A 20,302-nucleotide genomic window follows, 5' to 3' on the forward strand; every position below is an offset into this window, starting at 1 on the left:
TAATACTGTGCCTGCAATTTCTTGCCATTCCCTTTGGATTAAGGAGAAGTGAAGTATGTTAGCACACACAGGGTGTCAGGGAAGGGGCGTCACAGGTCTGATACGGGGAGGGCAGTGATTTGGGGAACGGCCGCAGTGTAGGCTGGCAGAGGAGCAGCTGTCAGGAGGGCGCACAGTGCTGGGGTCTGGGAGAGCCGTGGGTGTGCGCAGAGTTCCAGGCAGGAAAGGGCTACTTGGCTCCCCTGGGCTGCGAGCTCTCTAGTGCAGGCCCACGCCTGGTCTGTTTCTCTAATTCGGTATCTAAAACGGTGCCTGACATGTCAGCAGGTGCTCAGGAAACGGTGAGTCCTTGAGACCAGAGGAGACAGACCGTAGTGACCTGTAGAGAGAGCAGAGGGCGTGGGGACAGATTGGCTGCCAGGGTGTTGTTGGGGGCCCTGGCTGTAGATCCTGTCAGGATCCAACCATACATTTTATTCGGGGAGTTAAATATTTGTCATCTGTATACAAATGTAATGTTCTTCGTTTCGTCCCTTTCTAAATTCTTGGTGGAGAATATTTAAACTTTTTGAGGACGTACAAAATAAAAAATATATAACCTCTATATATTTAAGGGGAATTTAAGGAATTTAAGTTTCTAAAATGTAAGTGCAGAGGCAGAGTATAGACCAGGAGCACCCGTAAAGATGCAGAGGTTGATGCAATTGCTAACAGAATATAAAGTAATGGGGCCATCAGACCTGTACAGGGTCAGGCATAAAGGAAGTACATTTTAAAGAGAGAAAGCATTTTAGGTGGCGTGTGCTGCTACTTGGAAATTATTTTATGGTTCGGTTCATTTTCAGAAGGACAGTTTGTTGGGACCAGATGGATAATTTTCTAATCCAAGTTAAAACTGCCTTATAATATTCACTCCCTTCTGCCTGGCAGGGGATTTTACCTTTTGTTTATCATAGAGGCTTGGGTGGGATCCCAGGAATGTAGTTCACAGTGAATGGACATAAAATAACCTCACCAGAAGGTCAAAAGAAGTAGGTAAAATCAGGAGTCTGACTAACGAGCAACGTATGGGCCCTGTTTCTGGGTGAACCGCGTGCGCACACACTGATGTCTGATGTGGGTGGAGTGGAGTTTCTGTCTTCTGCCAAAAACTTTCCAAATTATTTTGGAGAAGCTGAAGAGGTTCTTCGGTGTGGCAGCATGTGTGAAGAAGGAGATTCAGACATGAGCTAGTGGAGTGACTTACTTTGGCTATTACAGGAAACAAAGAAGAATCCTCAAGGATGGTGTTTTAGAATTAGGGCCGTTAGAGGAGGGTCTGACAGCTCTAATAAGGAGTTTGGTTTGTGTCTAGAGGCAGTAGAAAGTCATAGGTATCAGGGCTCACTTTAGCCACTGGTGTCTGGTGCTTACAATTTTATCAACTTCTTCTTAAAAGAATTCGTATTTACTTTGTGTGGGATATGAAACAAGGTGACGGGTATACAGACATTGCCATAGATTCCATTTGGGGGCAGTGAGGAGGAGGCATTTCACAAACAAGGTTGGATGTCAAATGTATGCATAGCAATATTAAGGGAAATGGTTTTGATCTAGTTAGGTTGTATAAAATATAAGTGCGTTGGAGAAGTGCTTCTGAGTCTGCCAGCTGAGAAGACAGCAGAACCTCTTGAGGTTTAGAAATCCAGGAGAAACACTCTGAGAGGATGCTAACAGATAGGGCTGGTTATCTCTTTGGGAATGTGGACAGGTTTCACGAGGCTTTCAGCCGTCCTTGATGTGGGGGCTGTGTCAGACTGACCTGTTAACATCATGGAATTCTTCCATGTAGCCCAGATAGGGTTCTGGACTGGTGAGCCTTTCTTGTCTTTTATATATTTATAAAATTGCTTTGACTCCTTTAATTTATGATCCCACTAGGGAGCAAAAGCAGTTCTAGTTCTGAAAGGACATTAGTTGATAAAAAATATGTTGGTAATTAAGTCTTATTTTTTGTGCTCTTTGATTTACTCTCTTGCAGATTGGCTTAAATACATGTTTTGATTTGAGCCTTTATTGATTAGCCCCTGGATAACACTCTGTGGTTACAGATGATTCGCTGGGTGCTTGGATTATTGGAGGAGCTTCACAGCTGATTTGAGGGCTTCTGGTCTTTTCCTGCTTCAGTCCATCTTGCCAGCTGCCACCTGGCTAATCTTTCTGAAGCCCTGCTGTTATCTTACTTACGTTTGTAGCTGGTGGTGATGGTCAATCAAACCCCCTCTTCCCTCTCTCCTTTCCAAATCAGCTGGGAAATAGTCAGCAGAGATGGAGATAGAGTTATCAGCTTTATTATTGATGGGCCAGATTGAAGAACTTGCACTGGCTTGTGGCCGGAATCGGGCTTCCTGTTACTCACTCAGTTGAGTTTAGCCACCAGAACTGCAGGCGCGTCCCTGAAGCAGAGGGAGGACCCTGGGCCCTGGGTGCTTCATTCCTTTTCCTAAGTCTCACCAGTCCCATAGTTCCCCAGTCAGAGAAGATCAGGGAAGTGAGAGGAATTCTAAGAAGGGCCAAAAATATGTGTCCGGTATTGTTCCCTCCTTGGGAGTAGGGAAGCATGAAAACATTGAGGGCAGGGAGATGGGATTCCCTCTAACAATTATACCTGCTTAGACACTTCTGATTGTTCCTACTGCCTCCAGGACAAAATCCAGACTCCTTTTTTCTGTTATCCAAACCCTTTGGGGTCTGACCTCTCCCTGCCTTCTGGTCTCTGGCAGCAGACCTGGCCGGCTAGATGCATCTCCTTAGGCCTTAAATAAGGTACTTGGCTCCTGCTCCTCTGGATCGCTCTTCTCCAACATGATGTCCTTTGTCCTCCTCTCAGACTCCCAAGTCCTTCCCGTTCTTCAGCTCTGAGTGCAAGTCCCACCCAGTTCCTCCACAGAGCTCCCACACCCTGTGCTAGCGTGTCCCCTCTGAATTTCCACAGCCCTTGGGGCCTCACTTGTATCACAAATCAAAGACTTTTAGACCTTGAAGAATAAAAGAGATCTAGTCCAGCCCTGCTGCATGCAGCCAGGGAGACAGACCCACAAAGAAGTGACTTGTTTGCAAGGGTGTGTCATAAACGCAGACCTCCTGATTCCCAGTCTTATACACTAATCTCTGCAATAGGCTGTCTCTCAATCATAAACCAGTATTTTCTTGTATGTATGACCTGTCTCCTCAACAAAAGTGAAGTGCCTGAGGTCAGGACCACCGTACTTTGTGTCTTTTATGTCCCTGGGCTTGGTCAGCAGAGAGGTTTGTTGGTTGTTGGACACATAGAAGGGGAGTGTGAGTGTGTGTCTGTGTGTCTGTGTGTGTGGTTTATATATTATTTTAAAATATTTTATATATATAATTTGTTTTCTTAGAACAAATGGGTAGAGCTCTTCTCCCTGAAAATGAGATCCATATAAGATCCCATTGTTAAATAACAGTAGGTGGTTATAATGAAATATTTTATTCTTATAAATTTTATAATTTTAGAAATGAAAACTTCAAGGTAACTTGTCCAAGGCACCAAGCTAATGAGCAGCACTGTCAAGATTTGGCTCCAGGCTCACCTGACTGAAACCCACTTTTTTCTCCACAGCTTTGCGCCTCTTTTCACTTTGCTAGGGAAGGTCAGGAATGGATAACAGTGGGGCGATTCCAGTGTCAGAGAAATTGGTTTTTTATTTGTAGGAAACGGCCCCTCTTCTACAGGATTTTAGTTTGCACACTCCATAGGATCCTCTCAAGGACTAAGATGGCCCCAGCTTTTTCCTATGCTGTTTCTCTTTGCATTTGAGGCGGCAGATAGATAATTGAACACAGTTCCCCTCCTAAACATATGACAGAGTCTAGCAGATGTTCCTTTTCAAGGATGATATTAGTAGTGACGAATATCCACTTACTGCTTAGCGGATAAAAACACTCAAGTAGGAGAAGCCTTTAAAAAAACAAAACCAAAAACTACCCTCTCTTATGGGGATATATGTGTATGTATAGCTGGTTTACTTTGTTATAAAGCAGAAACTAACACACCATTGTAAAGCAATTATACTCCAATAAAGATGTTGAAACAAAAAACTACCCTCTCTGCCTTTCCCTCCAAACTATCTTGGAGTGTGAGCCTAGTTCACTCCTTTATTATATAAAAAGCAAGAAGGCTCCTCCAGGAAGCCAAGTTAGGCTCTCTGTCATTTCCCTGACTCTGAAATTTAAAATTCACAAGTATAGTTTATTTGCTTTTACTCTTTTTTAATTATAGTACTTTTTCCCGAAGAGGATGGGGCCAGTGGCATAAGAAGATATACACAAATACATGTACACCTACAAACACATGCACAGACCTGTACATACATGGACACCCACGGCCCGCATAGCTTCAGTGAGGGGCTCAGAGAGGAAGGCAGGCCTCAGGTTTGCGAGGTCAGGTAATGTTGATAAGGGCTTTGGGAAAATGCTTTGAGATTAGAAAAGCACTGGGCCAGTTCCTCAGGGAAGTCAAATTTTTACCAGTTGAGAACATAATGTGACGTAGTGGATACTGTCCTCAGCCGTTTTTTACATCAAATGCTTCTATGTGCCTGTGAATTTCATATTTCTTTTTTGCAATGGCCTTTAGTAAAAGTCAGCTTCATGGCATTAAAGCATGGCTTGGTGAGCAGGAAAGATGGGCCATTCCAGTGTGCATGAGGGCGTCAGGAGGTAGGTCAGTGGCCCTTTGGGTTGCCCTCTCAAACCGGGAGCCAGGCGCTCTGACTGAGCTGGAGGTTGCCTTTGTAAGCCAGGGTCTTGAGTGTTGGTGTCCATGTTGGTGGTTGAGGGCAGAGCATAAGTTTTGGAATTTCCACACGTCAGAATGGTTTATGTTCTCTCTCAAAATTAAGAAGTGAATCAGTGGGCTGGCCCAAGTGGAGGGCTATCTAACATTTGCTAGGAATGAAAAAACCAAAACGATGAAAAGAAATGAATGGTCTCATTAGCTCCAACTTCTGTGCCTCAGCTTTTTACCCCCATTTGTTTGGGTTTCTCAGCCCAGAGCAGATCTTCCTCCCAAATTCGTAGGTTTGATAACATCCTGATGGGAAGGTTTTACGTTTTCTGATTTTTGTCTTTGATGGTTGCGTCTAGAAAGGTAAGCCCCAAACCTGATTATATCACTGTTTGAGCGGTGAGTCAGCTGATAACTGTGTTGCAGGAGGGGTAATAAAATTCAGCCAGTTCAGCTCTGCCTCACTGTTCGAAAGTCAATCACCTGTCTTTGTTCAGCGTGCAGATCTTTATGGAGGCTCAAGAGTGTCCGTTGACAAGATTCTTTCGTTGGGAGACTTTGTGTATTCTGATCATTTATTAGAAGAAAGAAGACAAATATAAAGACATGAATGAGTTCTGAGTAGAGACCCTCTGCTTGGAACCCACTGGGCTTTATGTTAAGTCGGGAAGAAATCTAAATGATAATGTCAGAGAACCACCTCTGAAGCTTTGGACTAAGTCACCATTCCTGTTTTTCTAGGAGCTCCTGGAATGCTTACTCTGTAATTCCCAGGGCTTTCTGAATTAGGGTCTGGTGTATAGTAGACCTTTACTCAGTCTGTAAGGAAACAGTTACTTAAACAAAAATGCTTGATGAATACCTTCTCATTTATTTATCTAGTATGTATTTATTGCCTCCTGTGTGCCTTGTTTTGTTTATGCGTACTTTTGTTGGGAATGGGATAGTGGAGGAAGGAAGGTATCCCAGGGGTATCATCTATGAGCCTTGTCATTGGGGAACTTTCTCAAGTTAGAGAAACAGCCTTGCAAGTGTTCCAAAAACAGGGAAAAATATAAACAAATGAAAGAATCTAGTATAACTGGATATAGAGTTAGCTGAAAGGATTTAGAGGATTAAGAGTATTTAGGGAGTTCCCTGGTGGCTTAGTGGTTAGGATTCTGGGCTTTCACTGCCGTGGCCTGGGTTCTATCCCTGATCAGGGAACTGAGCTCCCACAAGCCACATGGTGCGGCCAAGAGAAAAAAAAAAAAACAAAAAATAGAGTCTTTCGGTTCTGGTCTAGGGAGTCCCTTAAAAGAGGTCAGTATTGAGCTAGTTATTAAAGGAATTAATAAATGAGAAAAGACTTAAAGCAAAATGGTATTTAAATAAATGTTCTTTGTGGGATTTCCAGTTTTAAAATGGTAGGCCGAGCATACATTTATTTTCCCTTCTTCGTCAGATCTTTAATGAAATGACAGGAAGAACAGAAGGGAATAAATTCTTCGAAGATAAGAGATGATATGAATTTCGGGATGAAGGAGACCCTTAGTATCACACTGATGGGTGAATACTGCGGAGGGAGTTCCAGCTCAGAGCACATGCAGGAGCTATGTCTGTGGCAGAGGTAGAAGTGCTTCCTCCTCACAATGGCCCTGGCAGCCCTGGAGAAGGGCCAGAACTGGAGGTGGCTGATCAAGGGACTTTCGGCAGAGTAGCTGCATGATTTGTCAGCTCCAGGTTGAAGTCAGACAGTTACTCTAAAGATACTGAGCAGTTTTCTCTGGAAGAGGGTCTAGGCTCCAAGTGGAGACTGGCATCCACAACAAGGGGGCACAGGAGCCCAGGCTTCTCTGCCTTTCCCTTCCCATACCCCTAAAAGGGTGAGAAAGGGGCAGCCACCTGTGTATGCAGAGTACCAGGCCAGGCCTCCCATTCAGAACTGAGGCTTGTTGGAGAAAGTGACTTACTCAGCAGCAGAGAGCCTCATCAACCACCTGCATTATCAACCTCGTTCATTTTAAAAAGGAATACTCTACCAACGATCCCGAGACCATAGAAGAAAAGCAGCAAAGAAGCAGGAAAAAGAGGAATGACCAGGACAACTGTCCTCAGAAGAAACAATTCAAGGAAAAGGACTTGTAAAGATTTTAAGTTAGTATCCTCAGATTCAAGATGATGTCTTGTCTGCAAACAGGAATGGGTTATCACGAAAAAGGAACAGTCAGAAAACAAGAAAGGACTAATACAAATTTAAAACACGGTAGCCTAAACTAAAAGAATTCATTAAAAAAACTTGAGTAGAATAATAGGGGAGATAATATGAGGTCTAAATTCATCAACTTTCTTATCAGGATGTGAGTAGCTATTGCTTAGTGTTGATAAATAAGGAACTAGAGGCATGAACATATTTGGAGTTAAGTATCAGTCAAAAGCAAATCTCCCTGGAAAGTGGGATTTGGTGATTGTATGTTTCATTTGAAGCCCTTCTACATTAAAAAAAAATTATTTTCATTTGCTTTTATCACTTTTAATAAGATTATCTGTTAAAACTCTGCTTTTTTCATCTTATAAGTATGTAATGTTTTTGTTTCATTTTTTACTATGATAATGTCACAAACTTGTATAATCTTTGTTTTGATGGTGCTAATGATATGATTAAAGGAATTGAGGACAAGGAGATATGGTTCACATTTTGTCTACAGATGACTATATCTGTACCCAAACCATTCGTTTTGGGTATATGTTTTTCTTTTAACCAGTATCTATTGTAAAAATTATTTATTTATTTATTTTGGCTGTGCTGGGTCTTAGTTGCAGCACGCGGGATCTTCGTGCAGCACGTGGGATCTCATAGTGGCAGCATGCAGACTTCTTAGTTGCGGCATGCAGCCTTCTTAGTTGTGGCACACAAACTCTTAGTTGCGGCACGTGTGCGGGATCTAGTTCCCCGACCAGGGATCGAATCAGGGCCCTCTGCATTGGGAGCGTGGCATCTTACCCACTGGACCACCAGGGAAGTCTCTTAACCAATATCTTAAAAAATATATGCTCAACTCAGCTGTCTCTACATAGACTGAACGAATATGGGCATTAAGTAAAAGTTGGATTAAGTGTGCAAATGAGCTCTCTGGGGTAATGTCCACGTTTTCAGTGCTGTATTTCCGGGAAGAGGATCAGAGCCCGTGGCAAGGCCTGGGTCGGGAGCTTTTCTGGAGAGTTGTTCCTCAAGTGGGGCAGTGGATCCCGGGCTGGACTCCGCAGGTGCGTGCACATCTGCGGAGGCAGTAATCGGCATTCTGAGCTGTTTTCAGTCATCCTGAATTTGGGGGTAAAGGCAACTCACTGTGGCAGTAACTGATTGTTTCCTGCTAAGACTTCGATGGACATTTTATAAGATTTAATTTTAAAATGGGAAGGTGAGTCATTTTGAAATAATGCACTTGGTTTGGTAGATTAAATTTTTTCAATACCTGGAATCCATGGGGGCAAAGTAATAAAAGACTCATAGCAGTGAGTCTCATACTGTGTTGTGACACATACCCAGACTTTGCTACTCATACTCAGATCCAGCACTCCGTTTCTAACTCTCAGTTCTAGCAAAGAAAGCTGGAGGTTGGGAACTGGAGATAGAGCTAGGAGGAAAGTTGAGGAAGTCCTGTCTGTCTAGTGATTTAATAGTACAGTTCCCTATATGGAAGGCAAAAAAGGTACTTATTTTCCTAATGCAGAAAGTAAAGATGTATAAAATCTTGGCTAATGAAGTTGTGTAGAAGACAGGGTGAAAGGGCTTTGGGGCCGAGGCCTACTAATCAACTGTTAATTGGTTATTCCCGAAAGTTGTCCTGCATGAATGCTATAGTTTATATGTTGGAAATTTCTTGCATGTCATAAATACTTGATAGATGCTTCTTTAAAGCGGATATATGGATATATGTTTTATTATAAAATCAATTTGGGTTTTGTTACTGAAAAAGGGACTTTGAGCCTCTAAAATCTTGTCTGCCATTTTTTTCTGTCCTCTAAGTTAGTTTGTGCTAACTCTGAAAGCTGGAAAAGCGAGGATTATAAAAATTACATTGCTTCGATCCAGCCTCAAGTGCCATTAAATGGTGAGATTATTCGGCCTTTGTATTATTTAGAACTCTCTTGGTTACAAGTGACATAAACCCAACTTGAATTAAGTTAAAGAAAAAATAATAACAAGTGAGTTCGGTGGTTTTAAGGAATCTGAACCAGGAGCTATACCATTGAGGATTCCACAGAGATCTTTGTCTCCCACCTTTCTGCATCTCTTTGAGTGTCACCTCCATCCTTGACAACTGCTTTCCTTCTCAAGGTTGAACTGTGCCTGCCTGTAACTGTGTGCTCATAGATTAACAGCCTTGTAACCTAGGAGGAAAGAGATTCATTTTCCTGCCCACTCCTACCAAAAATTAATCTTTTTTTTTTTTTTTTTTTTTTTTTAAGGAAGGAGTCCCTGGTTCGCCTCTCTGGGTCATGTGTCCATCACTGTGGTAAAAGAACTAGGATACCATAGCCCAACCTGACCTTCTGTTCACCGTCGTGGTTTGGGGGATCAGTACTGATTATTAGCAAAAAGATGCTGAACAAACAGTATATACTTCAGCTGTGGAATAGATATATATCAGAATAATTTATATGTTTTTTCCTCTACCATTTGAGAGTGAGTTGCAAATATCATGCCCCTTTATCCCTAAATACCCCAGTGTATGTTTCCTAGGAGTAAGACCATTTTCTTATGTGTAACCATTTGTCTAGTTACTGCTTTTGTTTATGTACAACTAATACGCAATCTGTGGAAAGACACTGTAAGATCATGCAAATATCCTGTTCCTCTTCAAATTGTTCTCCCCCCAGATTTAGCATTCCTCGATGATTCTGGACTGTGCATATCTTTACGACAGTGGTTACGAAATGATTTTCCAACTCCACCGATTCCTCTCCATTTACTGTTTGTATTCTATAAGCAAGAGCTTTCCTTTCTCCCTCATTTATTCATTATTTATCTGTCTATCTGTCATTGGAATGGATTCCTGTTGTTTTCAATGGCTTATAATTCATTACTGACCTTGATTACTTTGGTGCTCAAATGGCCCCAGTTGTGACCGTGAGCTCTTTAAGCTGACTCCTGTGCCTTTTTGACGCGCTGCCTTAATTTTGTTGAGCACTCCCTTTACTCTCTGACAAAACAAGATGTTTCAGGCTGATCTTATAACTTCCCTGTCTTGGAATCAGCCATTTTTGTGAGGAACTTTGGTATTAGAAACCAAAATCTGAGTGCTATGTGTGCACATTGCTTTTGGAGCATCTTTGCTTTTCAGCTCTTTCAGTTGTCAAAGCTAGGGAAAAAATACACAAGACATACACAGGTACATATACGTACATGCCCATATGTACACACCTACGTGCACAATATATTCATAATGCATATGTACCCATTTATATGCATGTGTTCGTATAGATACTTATTTTAGAAAACATGTGATTACACTGAGGCCTCCAGTTTAGATTCATCCTACAATATCTTCCTTGCCTTACACCATTTCATATTTATGTCTTTCTACTTCTTGGGTGAGAACCACAGCTCCTAACACCAACACATTTACTCGTTTGTTTAATCCTATACCACAACTAAAATGGTTTCAGAATTGCTTCATCTATACACCTACCAAAGAGAGTTCAGGATATGTTTGCTGTTCTCCCTACTTCTCCCAAAAGCTGAAAGTATATAGTCAGATATTGTGTTTATAAGTTAATGAGATTTTTTTTCCATCTGTTCAGTGTGGTTATGTTATTCATTTGAAATACTCAGATTCATTTATTTCAGCTTGTTTTCATCTTTCCTTTCTAAAATTTTTGATATGTAACATGCTTCCAAAAGTCAGATTTTATATAAAAAGATAGAGAAATGTCACTCCTTCCACCCCATTCCCTCCACTTATGCCTTGTGGATAATCATTGTTTTTTGGTTTATCCTCTTTGTGTTTCTTTCTGTAAAGTAAGTAGATATATGCAAGTTTTCTTACTTCCTCTTTATTCTTTCACAAAAAGTAGCATATTACTATACTCTTTTGCACTTTGCTTTTTTCACTTAACAATGTATCTTAGAAATCATTCCATATTAGCTTACAGAATTCTTTCTTAATTGTTTTTACAGCTACATGGTACTCCTTTGTATGTATCCTCATTTATTCAGCACTAATGTTTGGACATTTAAGTCTTTTTTGTTATTTGGAAATTACCAGATAATGCTGAATAACCACGTGCATATATATTTTCATATTGTTGGAGGTGTATCTGTAGAGTATATTCCTATAAATGGAATTGTTGGATCAAAGGGTAATACATACATACATACATACATACATACATACATACATACATACATAGTTTTGTTACATATTATTTGACCACTGTTTTTGATGAACGTAGAAATACATTGGATCAAAGGGTAATACATACATACATACATACATACATACATACATACATACATACATACATAGTTTTGTTACATATTATTTGACCACTGTTTTTGATGAACGTAGAACTTTGAGGAGCAAACAAAACATTCATGGACCAAATGCATCTGTAAGTATAGCAATGTGGAGGTTAAAATGTCTTCATTTGATAAAACTCAAGTATAACGTTTTCAAAGCTCATTCCAAAGACGGGAAAAACACATTTCACCTAGTCTTCCTGGAGGATGAATTCAGGTGATACTTTCTTGATGTCCTATTTGAAAATCCCATTTATAAGCTTATAAGAAATCTTTCTTCCTGATATTTGTCTTTATCAGAAGAGCTCCAGGAAGAATTTTTGGAAATCAAAATCGATTGCGTTGTCAAAGGTAACCTCCAGAAAATCACTTTGAAGATTTCCCAGGTAGAGTATCTTCTTGTTTACCCCCAGAGAGGTAAGCAGGTGTCTCTAGACATTTTCCAGTTTTACTGACATATATTTAAGAAGTTTCCCTCTGCTCCACCACCCTCTCAGCTTCTGGCTAGGAAATCTCATGGTGCCCCAGGCTGGACTTTGGAGGTTCCTGTCTACAGTTCCTCCTTACTTTCATCATTTAATTTGTTTCTGAAAGCATGGAAGGCAAATATATACAAGTCTTGTTGTAAAGCTTAATATTTTGAGGAGGTTCTGTGACTTCCTTGGTGGTCCAGTGGTAAAGAATCCGCCTTCCAGTGCAGGGGACACGGGTTTGATCCCTGGTCAGGGAACTAAGATCCCACACGTCGTGGGGCAACTGAGCCCATGTGCCACAACTACTGAGCCCATGCACCATAAACTACAGAGCCCACGCACTCTGGAGCCCATGTGCCACAAGTAGAGAAGAGAAAACCCGCAGGCCACAACTAGAGAGGGGCCTGTGCACCGCAACAAAAGATCCCGCATGCCGCAACCAAGACCCAACACAGCCAAAAAATAAAGATAAAAATAAAAAAATAAATTCCTTTAAAAAAATATTTTGAGGAGGTTCTATTCCTTAATTGTGTCTTGAGCTTGGTTTAGTTTTCAGTGGGATAGTTCACAATGAAGCATGTTTCTAGCCCATCTATATACAAATATTTAAAATGAAGATTAAACATATACAAAGTTTTCCAACATGAAGTTATATTTAGTAGATAGATAAAATTGATTTCAGATGTTGGGAGAAGGATTTAGGATTTTACAGAAGATTAAATGGGGTTCTGAGCACGTGATCATTATGGTGACTTTCGATATATTAGCTGTCTTTAAATGTGTGTCCAAAAAATTAAGCACAAACCTTCCTTTGTTAAGAGAACCAACTATGGATTTATGAATTTTTCTGTATATTTGGGTCACTGGAAAGTTTTGTTAACAATTCTTTTGGTCATAATTTTGAGATTCAAATAAGATTAAAGGAGATTTGAAGTTTCTGCATTTATTGAAAGGGAGCCTGCGGTTAAAAAAAAAAAAAATGGAGCCAGGAAACATGATATGGTATAAACAGTGACAGGCTGTGAGTCACATGAGCTGAGCGCAGGCCTGTGCTCGGCTGCTAACTTTGGGGCCTTTGTTGCTTTTAAACTTGTTTCCGTATGTGGAATATGGAGCTCATCTGCCCTGGCTTCCTCATGGAACCGTGGTTGTAACACTTCAATGAGACAGAAGCACATAAGTGCTTTGTAGAATATAAATTGCTATGTAATTTTCTTAGTGAGAGGCCATGTAACATGAGATAAATATTCCTGTGAAAATTTGGCATCTTTTTAAACTGTTACACGTGAGTCTCCTGTCCTGAAACTGATAAGAAGTACATTTTTCCCTGGGTTGAGAGCACAGGTCTCTTGTTAAAATGTACAGTTCTATAAAATGGCAGGATCCCTTGAGTTTCATTTCCTCAAAAAAATTTTCATAAAGAACTTTGCTGATAGGGAAGCCAGTCTTCAGCCTAGGGAATCGAGGGTGGGCTGGGTCTGCACTCATGTGATGGGTGCTCGCCATTGTTGCTGGGTGCTATCCCGCTACGGGTTCATCCTATTGGATCTCCCTTCTCTGAACGAGGCAGGTGGTGTCCCTGTCTTCCCCCACACTTTCCAGGTAACTCACCTGATGGGAAATAACAGTAATCGTGGCTCTTCCTCATTCTGCACATTCTGCCAAGACTTACTGGTACTACTTCTGCTGGATCTTTCAAATCCTTTTCACTGATGAGTTTTCACTGAGCATATCTCACCTAGGTCTTCATTCCCTCTTGCCCGGTCTTGCCATCATGCCCTTTTCACACAGGGTGAGTCTCAGCTCTCTATCCTCGTGTACTCCTGGTTTCTTTCCAGCTCCATCACTTAGTGCTTCTGTTCACTTCCCCTGTCATCCAGCCACACAGGCTGTCTTTTACTAAACGTGCCTTTAACACTCTTCCATTCCCCAAGAATGCCATGGTGGTTACGAGCATGCCTGGTTTAAATACTTTCTCTACCATTTACTAGCCATGTTACCCTGGAAATCTTAACTCCCTGTGCCTCTTGATAAAATTAAGATGATAATACTATCTGCCTTATAAGGTTGTTGTGAAGAGTAAAGGAAATAATCCGTGTAAAGGATTAGAGAACGGTGCCTGCATGTAGTAGGTGTTATATACGAATTAGCTGTAATTTTTATTATTCCTGTTTTTCTGTCTATCAAAATTCTGTGTATATCTCTGCTCAAACGTGTTTTCCCAAATCTCCCCGATGACACGTAATCGTATCTATCCATTGATGCATCCATCTATCTCTCCAGTAAATATTGAATACTTAGTATGTTTTAGGTATAAGACTACTCACTGTGAGGAATACAAAACGTAATCAAGTGCATACTCTCTGTCCTCTGGGAACTTAAGAGTCTGATAGGACAGCTCAGAGAAGTGTAAAATATTCATCCATTCAACAAATGTTGATCGAGCCACTGCAGAGGATCCCACGTCCTCTGTGGTTCTGAGCTTGGTGTCACGTGTAATGACTAACTTTGGTGAAAGATTAATGTTTGAATACCTTATGCAAAGCACAGTTGAGGTGCTTGGGAGTGTAGAAAAGAGATTTTATCAGCCAGCAGGGCCTGAAAAGCCTTATTAGAGATGTTGCCATCTTAATAGGGCCTTCCAGGGTGGATGGACTTTGCCCATTTCCACCTCTCTCAAGAAGCATCCATCTGCTGCATTGGGCTATAGCTCTAGGTGGTCTGTAGGAATTCTGTCATTACAACCTCCTCAGGGGCTGGGCACTGTTGTCTTCAGTTTTGAGCTCTTAGTACTCACTCCAAGTTCTTACGCATAGACCATTCTCAGTAGAGGGTGATGACAGATTAGGGAGATGTCTCTTCACAGGTAACTTAAAGGGAGATTGGAAGTGGATGATTCTCAATATCTGTGAAGCAGTTAAACTTCCTAGAGAAGACATTTATGTGAAACTGAAAGTGAGGTTTTTTGGAGATGTTCATATTATTTTATTTCTTATCACATTAATCATATCTATAGTAGTCATGATAGGGGGTATTAAAAAAAGGGAATTTTGCATCAACCTGTGTAGATATTTCTTCCCATATTTCTGCAAATTTCTGGGAAGAAACTCTTGTAGATTTTCCATTAAAGCCTATCCTGGCCCAGGAATTCCAGGATGTGCTATCATAACTGTAATCACGTGAGAAATCTTAGTTTTAAAAACTGCCCAACAGTTTTAATTCTGAATTTCTTCTTGTAGCAAGGAGCAAGGACCAACCCCAGTGGAGAAAAAGAAGAAAGGAAAAAGGAAAAGTGAAACCACAGTGGAGAGTTTAGAGCTGGATCAGGGCCTGCCGAACCCATCCCTGCGGAGTCCCGAGGAGCCCACTGAGTCTGCAGACAGCCAGGTACAGCTGTGCCCGGAAGCCCTGGTGGGCGCTACGGCTGCCGGGCGGGGTCTTGCTGACACTGATCCTGTTGCTCCTCTCTCCCTGTCTCCAGCCTGCATCTTGCACACAGACCTGGGCTGGGCTCTCAGTGTTTTAGTGGGTGACCACAGGCTTTTCTTCAGCATCCTGGTCCTTATACTAATAATATCCCTGTTTTTTAGTGGTGTTTGCTTCCTTCTTGCAAAGTAGCATGATATTAGGCCACAGTAAGAGTGAATGTGGAAAGTGGAATTGTGATCCAAACTAGGTAAGGCTCAGAGGGCCTGTTTTGCCATGTAGGTAATACATTTAGGGCTCAGCGTGCTAGGCCAGTCTACACAAGGACACTTTCATAATCCCAGATGCTGGAAAAGTCAGGGGTTGATTCATTTTGCCAAGATGGTAGGGAAACATGGAAACAAGGAGTTGCCCACCTAAGTGAGATTTCTGAAAACATGCCAAAGTGTGCCCAGGACATGGGTAGGAATTATCTGTCTGAGTTGAGGCTGCCTCTCTTGGACGTGAGTTCTAATATTTGAGAGTGCTGTTTCCTCTGACATCCACAGCAGTTTATCTGGGCTGTGCTACTGCATGGGGGCCATTTAGGGTAAGACCAACTTACTGCTCCTTAAGAATCATCTGGACCCTCATAGATTCCTAGGTGATCTTCATTGTAGGAAGGTGTCAACTCCTAAGGTTGTAGTGGTAAATAAGTAGTAGAGTCTGGAGTGTCAGATCAGAGACCCCCCTTTCACTGCCTGTAAACTTGGGTTAGTGGCTCTTAAGTGTCCTGACGGGCAGAGCAGCAAGTACATCAGGCTGATGGGAGTTGGCAGGGGGTTCATTGTTTCTAGGATGGTGATCTGTACGTGGGATTGGGGGGAGAGCTTTTTATGTGGAATCCCTCATGTAAAATTAAATGTCATAGAGGTGACACAGTGAAGAAATAATGGGAACACAGAGAGAGCCCCAGGAGGTATCTTTTAGATGATAAGGGCGGGTGAGGTTTGGCTTTTCGTTTTGTTTTGTAAGGTTTAAGTATCTAAGAATAAGCTAGCTGGTGAATGGTTCCCAGAAGTGTTCCTACTGCTTGGATATGATGTGTATGTAGAGATGAACCATGTGTTTTTCTGTTTGAGGAAAGCCACTTGGTTGCTTTGTTGTAGAATGTTATCTCTCTAAAAGGTCACAAGCTGCTTAATTATAGATGAGTCCTTTCATGGTGAGTCACGAATCTTATTTTGTCACACTTAAGTAAGATGTCTGCTTGCATTTCAAAGGGTGTTAGGAGATTCTCAAAATAAGTCCTAATAAAATTGGTATTATTTAGTTGTCTAGAAGTACATGGTAAGAATGGTGAGTTTGGCAAAAAAAAAAAAATCAAAACCAAAAAAACTATTAAATCATTGTCATAAACCCTGAGCTTCCAGGTATGCTGGAAGGGACCTCAAAGATGATGAAGTTACTTCCCATCCCTGTTTTACTGGAATAGAAACCGATTCCAGAAAGCGGGGTGGAGGAAGCAATGATGCATAAAAACACGTGTCCTTGGATTCTGGGGCTACACCTTCTTCTCACTGGATCCTGGTGATTTGGCTCCCCTCCCTCACCTGGGTCCCATTTTGAGTGAATTTAGTTCTGAAAAGATTTATGTTTAGGGAAGATTCTTTTTGCGAAGTTAGAGGGGTCTCCTTCAATTGTGAGTGAGTGTAGGTGAGCGTGTCTTTGTGCAGGCTTTTCCTCTGACTCACATGTAGTCTCTCTGGCGGGTGTGTTTGTCCTGTAGAAACGACGCTCAGGACGGCAAGTGAAGCGCAGAAAATACAACGAGGACCTGGACTTCAAAGTGGTGGATGATGATGGGGAAACCATCGCCGTCCTTGGAGCCGGCCGGACATCTGCCCTCTCAGCTTCTACACTGGCTTGGCAGGCGGAGGTACGGCCTTAAGATTGGGCTGCTGGCCTCGGCTGGACAGTCATTTTGACTACTTGATGGAGCTGTACTGTGGCTCTTTTTTTAAGTGTAAGTTAGATCACCTTAACTGCTGGTTCTGTCCTTCAGGTGGCTTCCTGTTGCACTTAGAATAATGTTTAGACTCCTGACTGTGCTTAGCAGGCCCCTCTGTCATCACACTCTCCCTAATTCACCAAATTCAGATACATGACTTTTCGCCATCTCTCTCATTACCCTCCAGCTAAAAGACTTGCCTCTTTTAATGCCATGAATTAGCAATTCTTTCCCACCTGCTGGCCTTTGCCTGTATGGTCCCTTTTGCCTGGAATGCTCTTTACCATATGCTTTACATGACTCTTTCATTTAAAGGAGATCCCTGCCCCTCGTCCTAATGTTTATTTCACTCCTGTTTGTTTCTTTCATAGCTCTTATTACAGCTTATAATTGTGTTCTGATTTCTGATTTCATTTTATTTCTTTGTCTCTCCCATTAGAATGTAAAAGTCGGATACATAGTAAATAGCTGTTCCATGAATGGAATCACATGAACTAGTAATTACAGTTGGGCGTTGGATTACAAATGTGTATTGAGAGTCCACCGCAGGGCCAGGTCCTAGGATACAAGGATGAGTATCAAGGCATGGTCCCTGCCTCCAAGGAGTTTTATCTGGGAGAAGAGGCATATGGCTGTGCTGATATTGTGATAAATGCAGTCTTAGAAGTCTGTGCTGGATACAGTGGCTACACAGAAGGAAAAGTGGACAGGAGAGGGAGGTCAGGGTTTTAGGGCAGGCGTTTCTGACGTGGACCACAGCCTCACAGCCTGATGGTCCCGGAGGATGTGGTATGGCAGCTTGATGAGCTCGGCCAGGTGGTGGGGTCTGATTTGAGGAGTGGTGGGAGACGAGCCTGGAGTGGTAGGAAGAGTCATGTTATGCAGGCTTTGGCTGTCAGCTAAAGTATTTGGCCTTCATTCATACTGTGGATTGAATGAGGGGCAGGAGGCATCGATGGGTTCGAGCAGAGAAGCAGGATGCCCATATATGCAGTTTAGGAATTTCCATTGACAGCAGTATCAGGGAGGAAAAGGATAGCATTAGGACCTGGTACCCCCTTTCTGCTAGAAAGGCAGAGGGTAAATGTGGAGAAGGAGGAGGTCTGTGCCAAGGAGCTTATACAGAGGAGGAATGAGAAGCAAAAGAAACAGGCTGTGCGTGTAGGAGGCGCCTCGTTGCCGGCAGCACGTTCTGAGACACAGGCTGTCTTTTGTTACGGAGTCGCTGTTGCTGACTTGGCAGCATTCATGTTCTGCGTGTGCAGCAATAGCACAGATACCTGTCCTTCCTCCTGGACACTGTGTGGCTGGCTACTGGAGCTCATGATGCTTTATCTGTGTAAACCACCTTGCCTCCAGAGTAATGCATTTTCACATAATATTACTTTTCAAGCACATAGTTAAGAATAGCCCTTGCAAGACTGCTGTGAAGTGACAGGATTACATTGTTTTACTGTGGGTTTCTCTTCCTTGGAGATTTTATGGTTCGTTTGGTAGTTAAAACACTCTTAAGGGATTTTATTTTCTCCTAGTAGCCATTTAGCCCAAGTCATTAACCATATTTCAGTTGTTGTTCTGTCTTCTCCCCTGGTGCCTGAAGGGCAGCATTAGCTGATCAGACAGAAATAATTCAGGAAATTTATATATATCCTAACAAGGCTCTTTCTGTCCTCTTAAGGGTACAGCAAAGAGAAAGTTTATAGTGGTGAAACATAAGCTGGAATCTGAATTTGCGTTAATTACGCCTCAAAAATTGTGACTAAATTTAAACAAGAAAGAGGCCCGATACATGGTTTTGGCATTCATGTTTAGCAAGGCAGCTATGTGGCTCTGGCCTCCACGCCACAGGGCAGACTGGACAGCCTGTGCGGGGTCGAGCGGGTTGCACGGTCAGTGCTCTGTGGAGCCCTCCGCTTGCACCTGTTTTACATAGTGGGCTTCCTGTGGGGGGGGTCTGAACAGAGATTTCCCAGGCCAACACAAAGCCCCGAAATCAGGGATCTCATCTTGGATTCCAAGCAATCCTCAAAGTGTCCAGTGGCACAGAAGATCAGTGGAATAAGACGAGGCTTTTCCTTCATCCTTCTCCCAAGGCCCTTTGGAAGGGTGTCTGCCTGCTTTTGCTGGCTTTAGCTTGGGGCAGAGAAGGGTGTGCAGTCAGCACCAGAAAGGCCCCACTGCTACCTCCCTGCTTTCTTTGTAGTGTCTTATCAGCATGCTCAGCCCACTTTTGTGGCTGCTGGCCCCTGTCCCAGCCCCAAATTGCAACCTCAGCAGTGCTTACCTAGTGGTGAGTTGCTAAAAACATCTTTACGCATGATTCAGTCTAACTCAGGACTGGCAGATTAGCACAGCCCTGCGGAGTCTAGAGGCCCGTCCCCTGGCTGGGATATGGGATTAGGGCTGGAAGTATGTTTCCAGCCTGACTGTGACTCTTCGCTTTCTGATTCTTTGTCAAACTGATATCGGTGCCTGGAACAGAGACAGACTTTCACAGTTATGGTACATTTAGTGTATAGATTTTTCCAAGGCTGTCTCAGTTTTTGCCTCCTACAATTTGTGTGGTTTGTATGATTTTGCCTTTGGGACAGAAGGACTTGAATTTGAATGAGACATCCACTCCTGGTGTTCTCCTGTGCCTCCTTCTGCTGCTTTGCAGATGGTACCCTCTGCTTTGTCTGGTCTTTTCCCGTGCCTGGCGGGCCGAGCGCGGTTGTTACCTCCCCCAGGAAGCTCCCTGTCCCCCCTGAGCTGGGGATAAGTGCCCCTCCTCTGTCTAACTCTAAGATGTTTAACTTCGTCACTGTCCTTTAAACACCGGCCAGTTTTTGTTTCCTTCTTCTAAGCCGTGAGCTACGTTAGGGTAGGGCTTATAATCTTTTTTTTTTTTTTTTTTAATTTTTTTATATATCTCTTTGGCGTGAAAGAGCTTCAATAAAGTCAAATTTACATTAACCCCCAGGAACTATTCAGATGAAAGTATGGCACTTTCCCTCTTCTGTTTTGTGGAGTATTTATAATATTATGCCTGATGTTCCCCAGAATCCTCCCACCACTTGTTCACAGCCTGTGACTGTTCTGATTCATCGGTGCCTCTGCCATTCTGTTCTGAATATCAC

The 20,302-nt window shown here is 42.4% G+C and overlaps 1 protein-coding gene across 8 annotated transcripts in view; it reads left to right on the forward strand.

The window, feature by feature from the left end:
• Window positions 1-20,302, forward strand: part of CHD6 (chromodomain helicase DNA binding protein 6) — a 228,940-nt gene that overhangs the window by 88,975 nt on the left and 119,663 nt on the right. For all 8 annotated transcript variants that reach the window (XM_055090837.1, XM_055090842.1, XM_055090841.1 and 5 more), the window contains 2 exons: window positions 15,007-15,154; window positions 16,962-17,111. In XM_055090837.1, the coding sequence (XP_054946812.1) occupies window positions 15,007-15,154; window positions 16,962-17,111 (298 nt within the window). The remainder of the gene's footprint in view (window positions 1-15,006; window positions 15,155-16,961; window positions 17,112-20,302) is intronic.

Source organism: Physeter macrocephalus, chromosome 14 (assembly GCF_002837175.3).
Source record: "Physeter macrocephalus isolate SW-GA chromosome 14, ASM283717v5, whole genome shotgun sequence".
NCBI lineage: Eukaryota > Metazoa > Chordata > Mammalia > Artiodactyla > Physeteridae > Physeter > Physeter macrocephalus.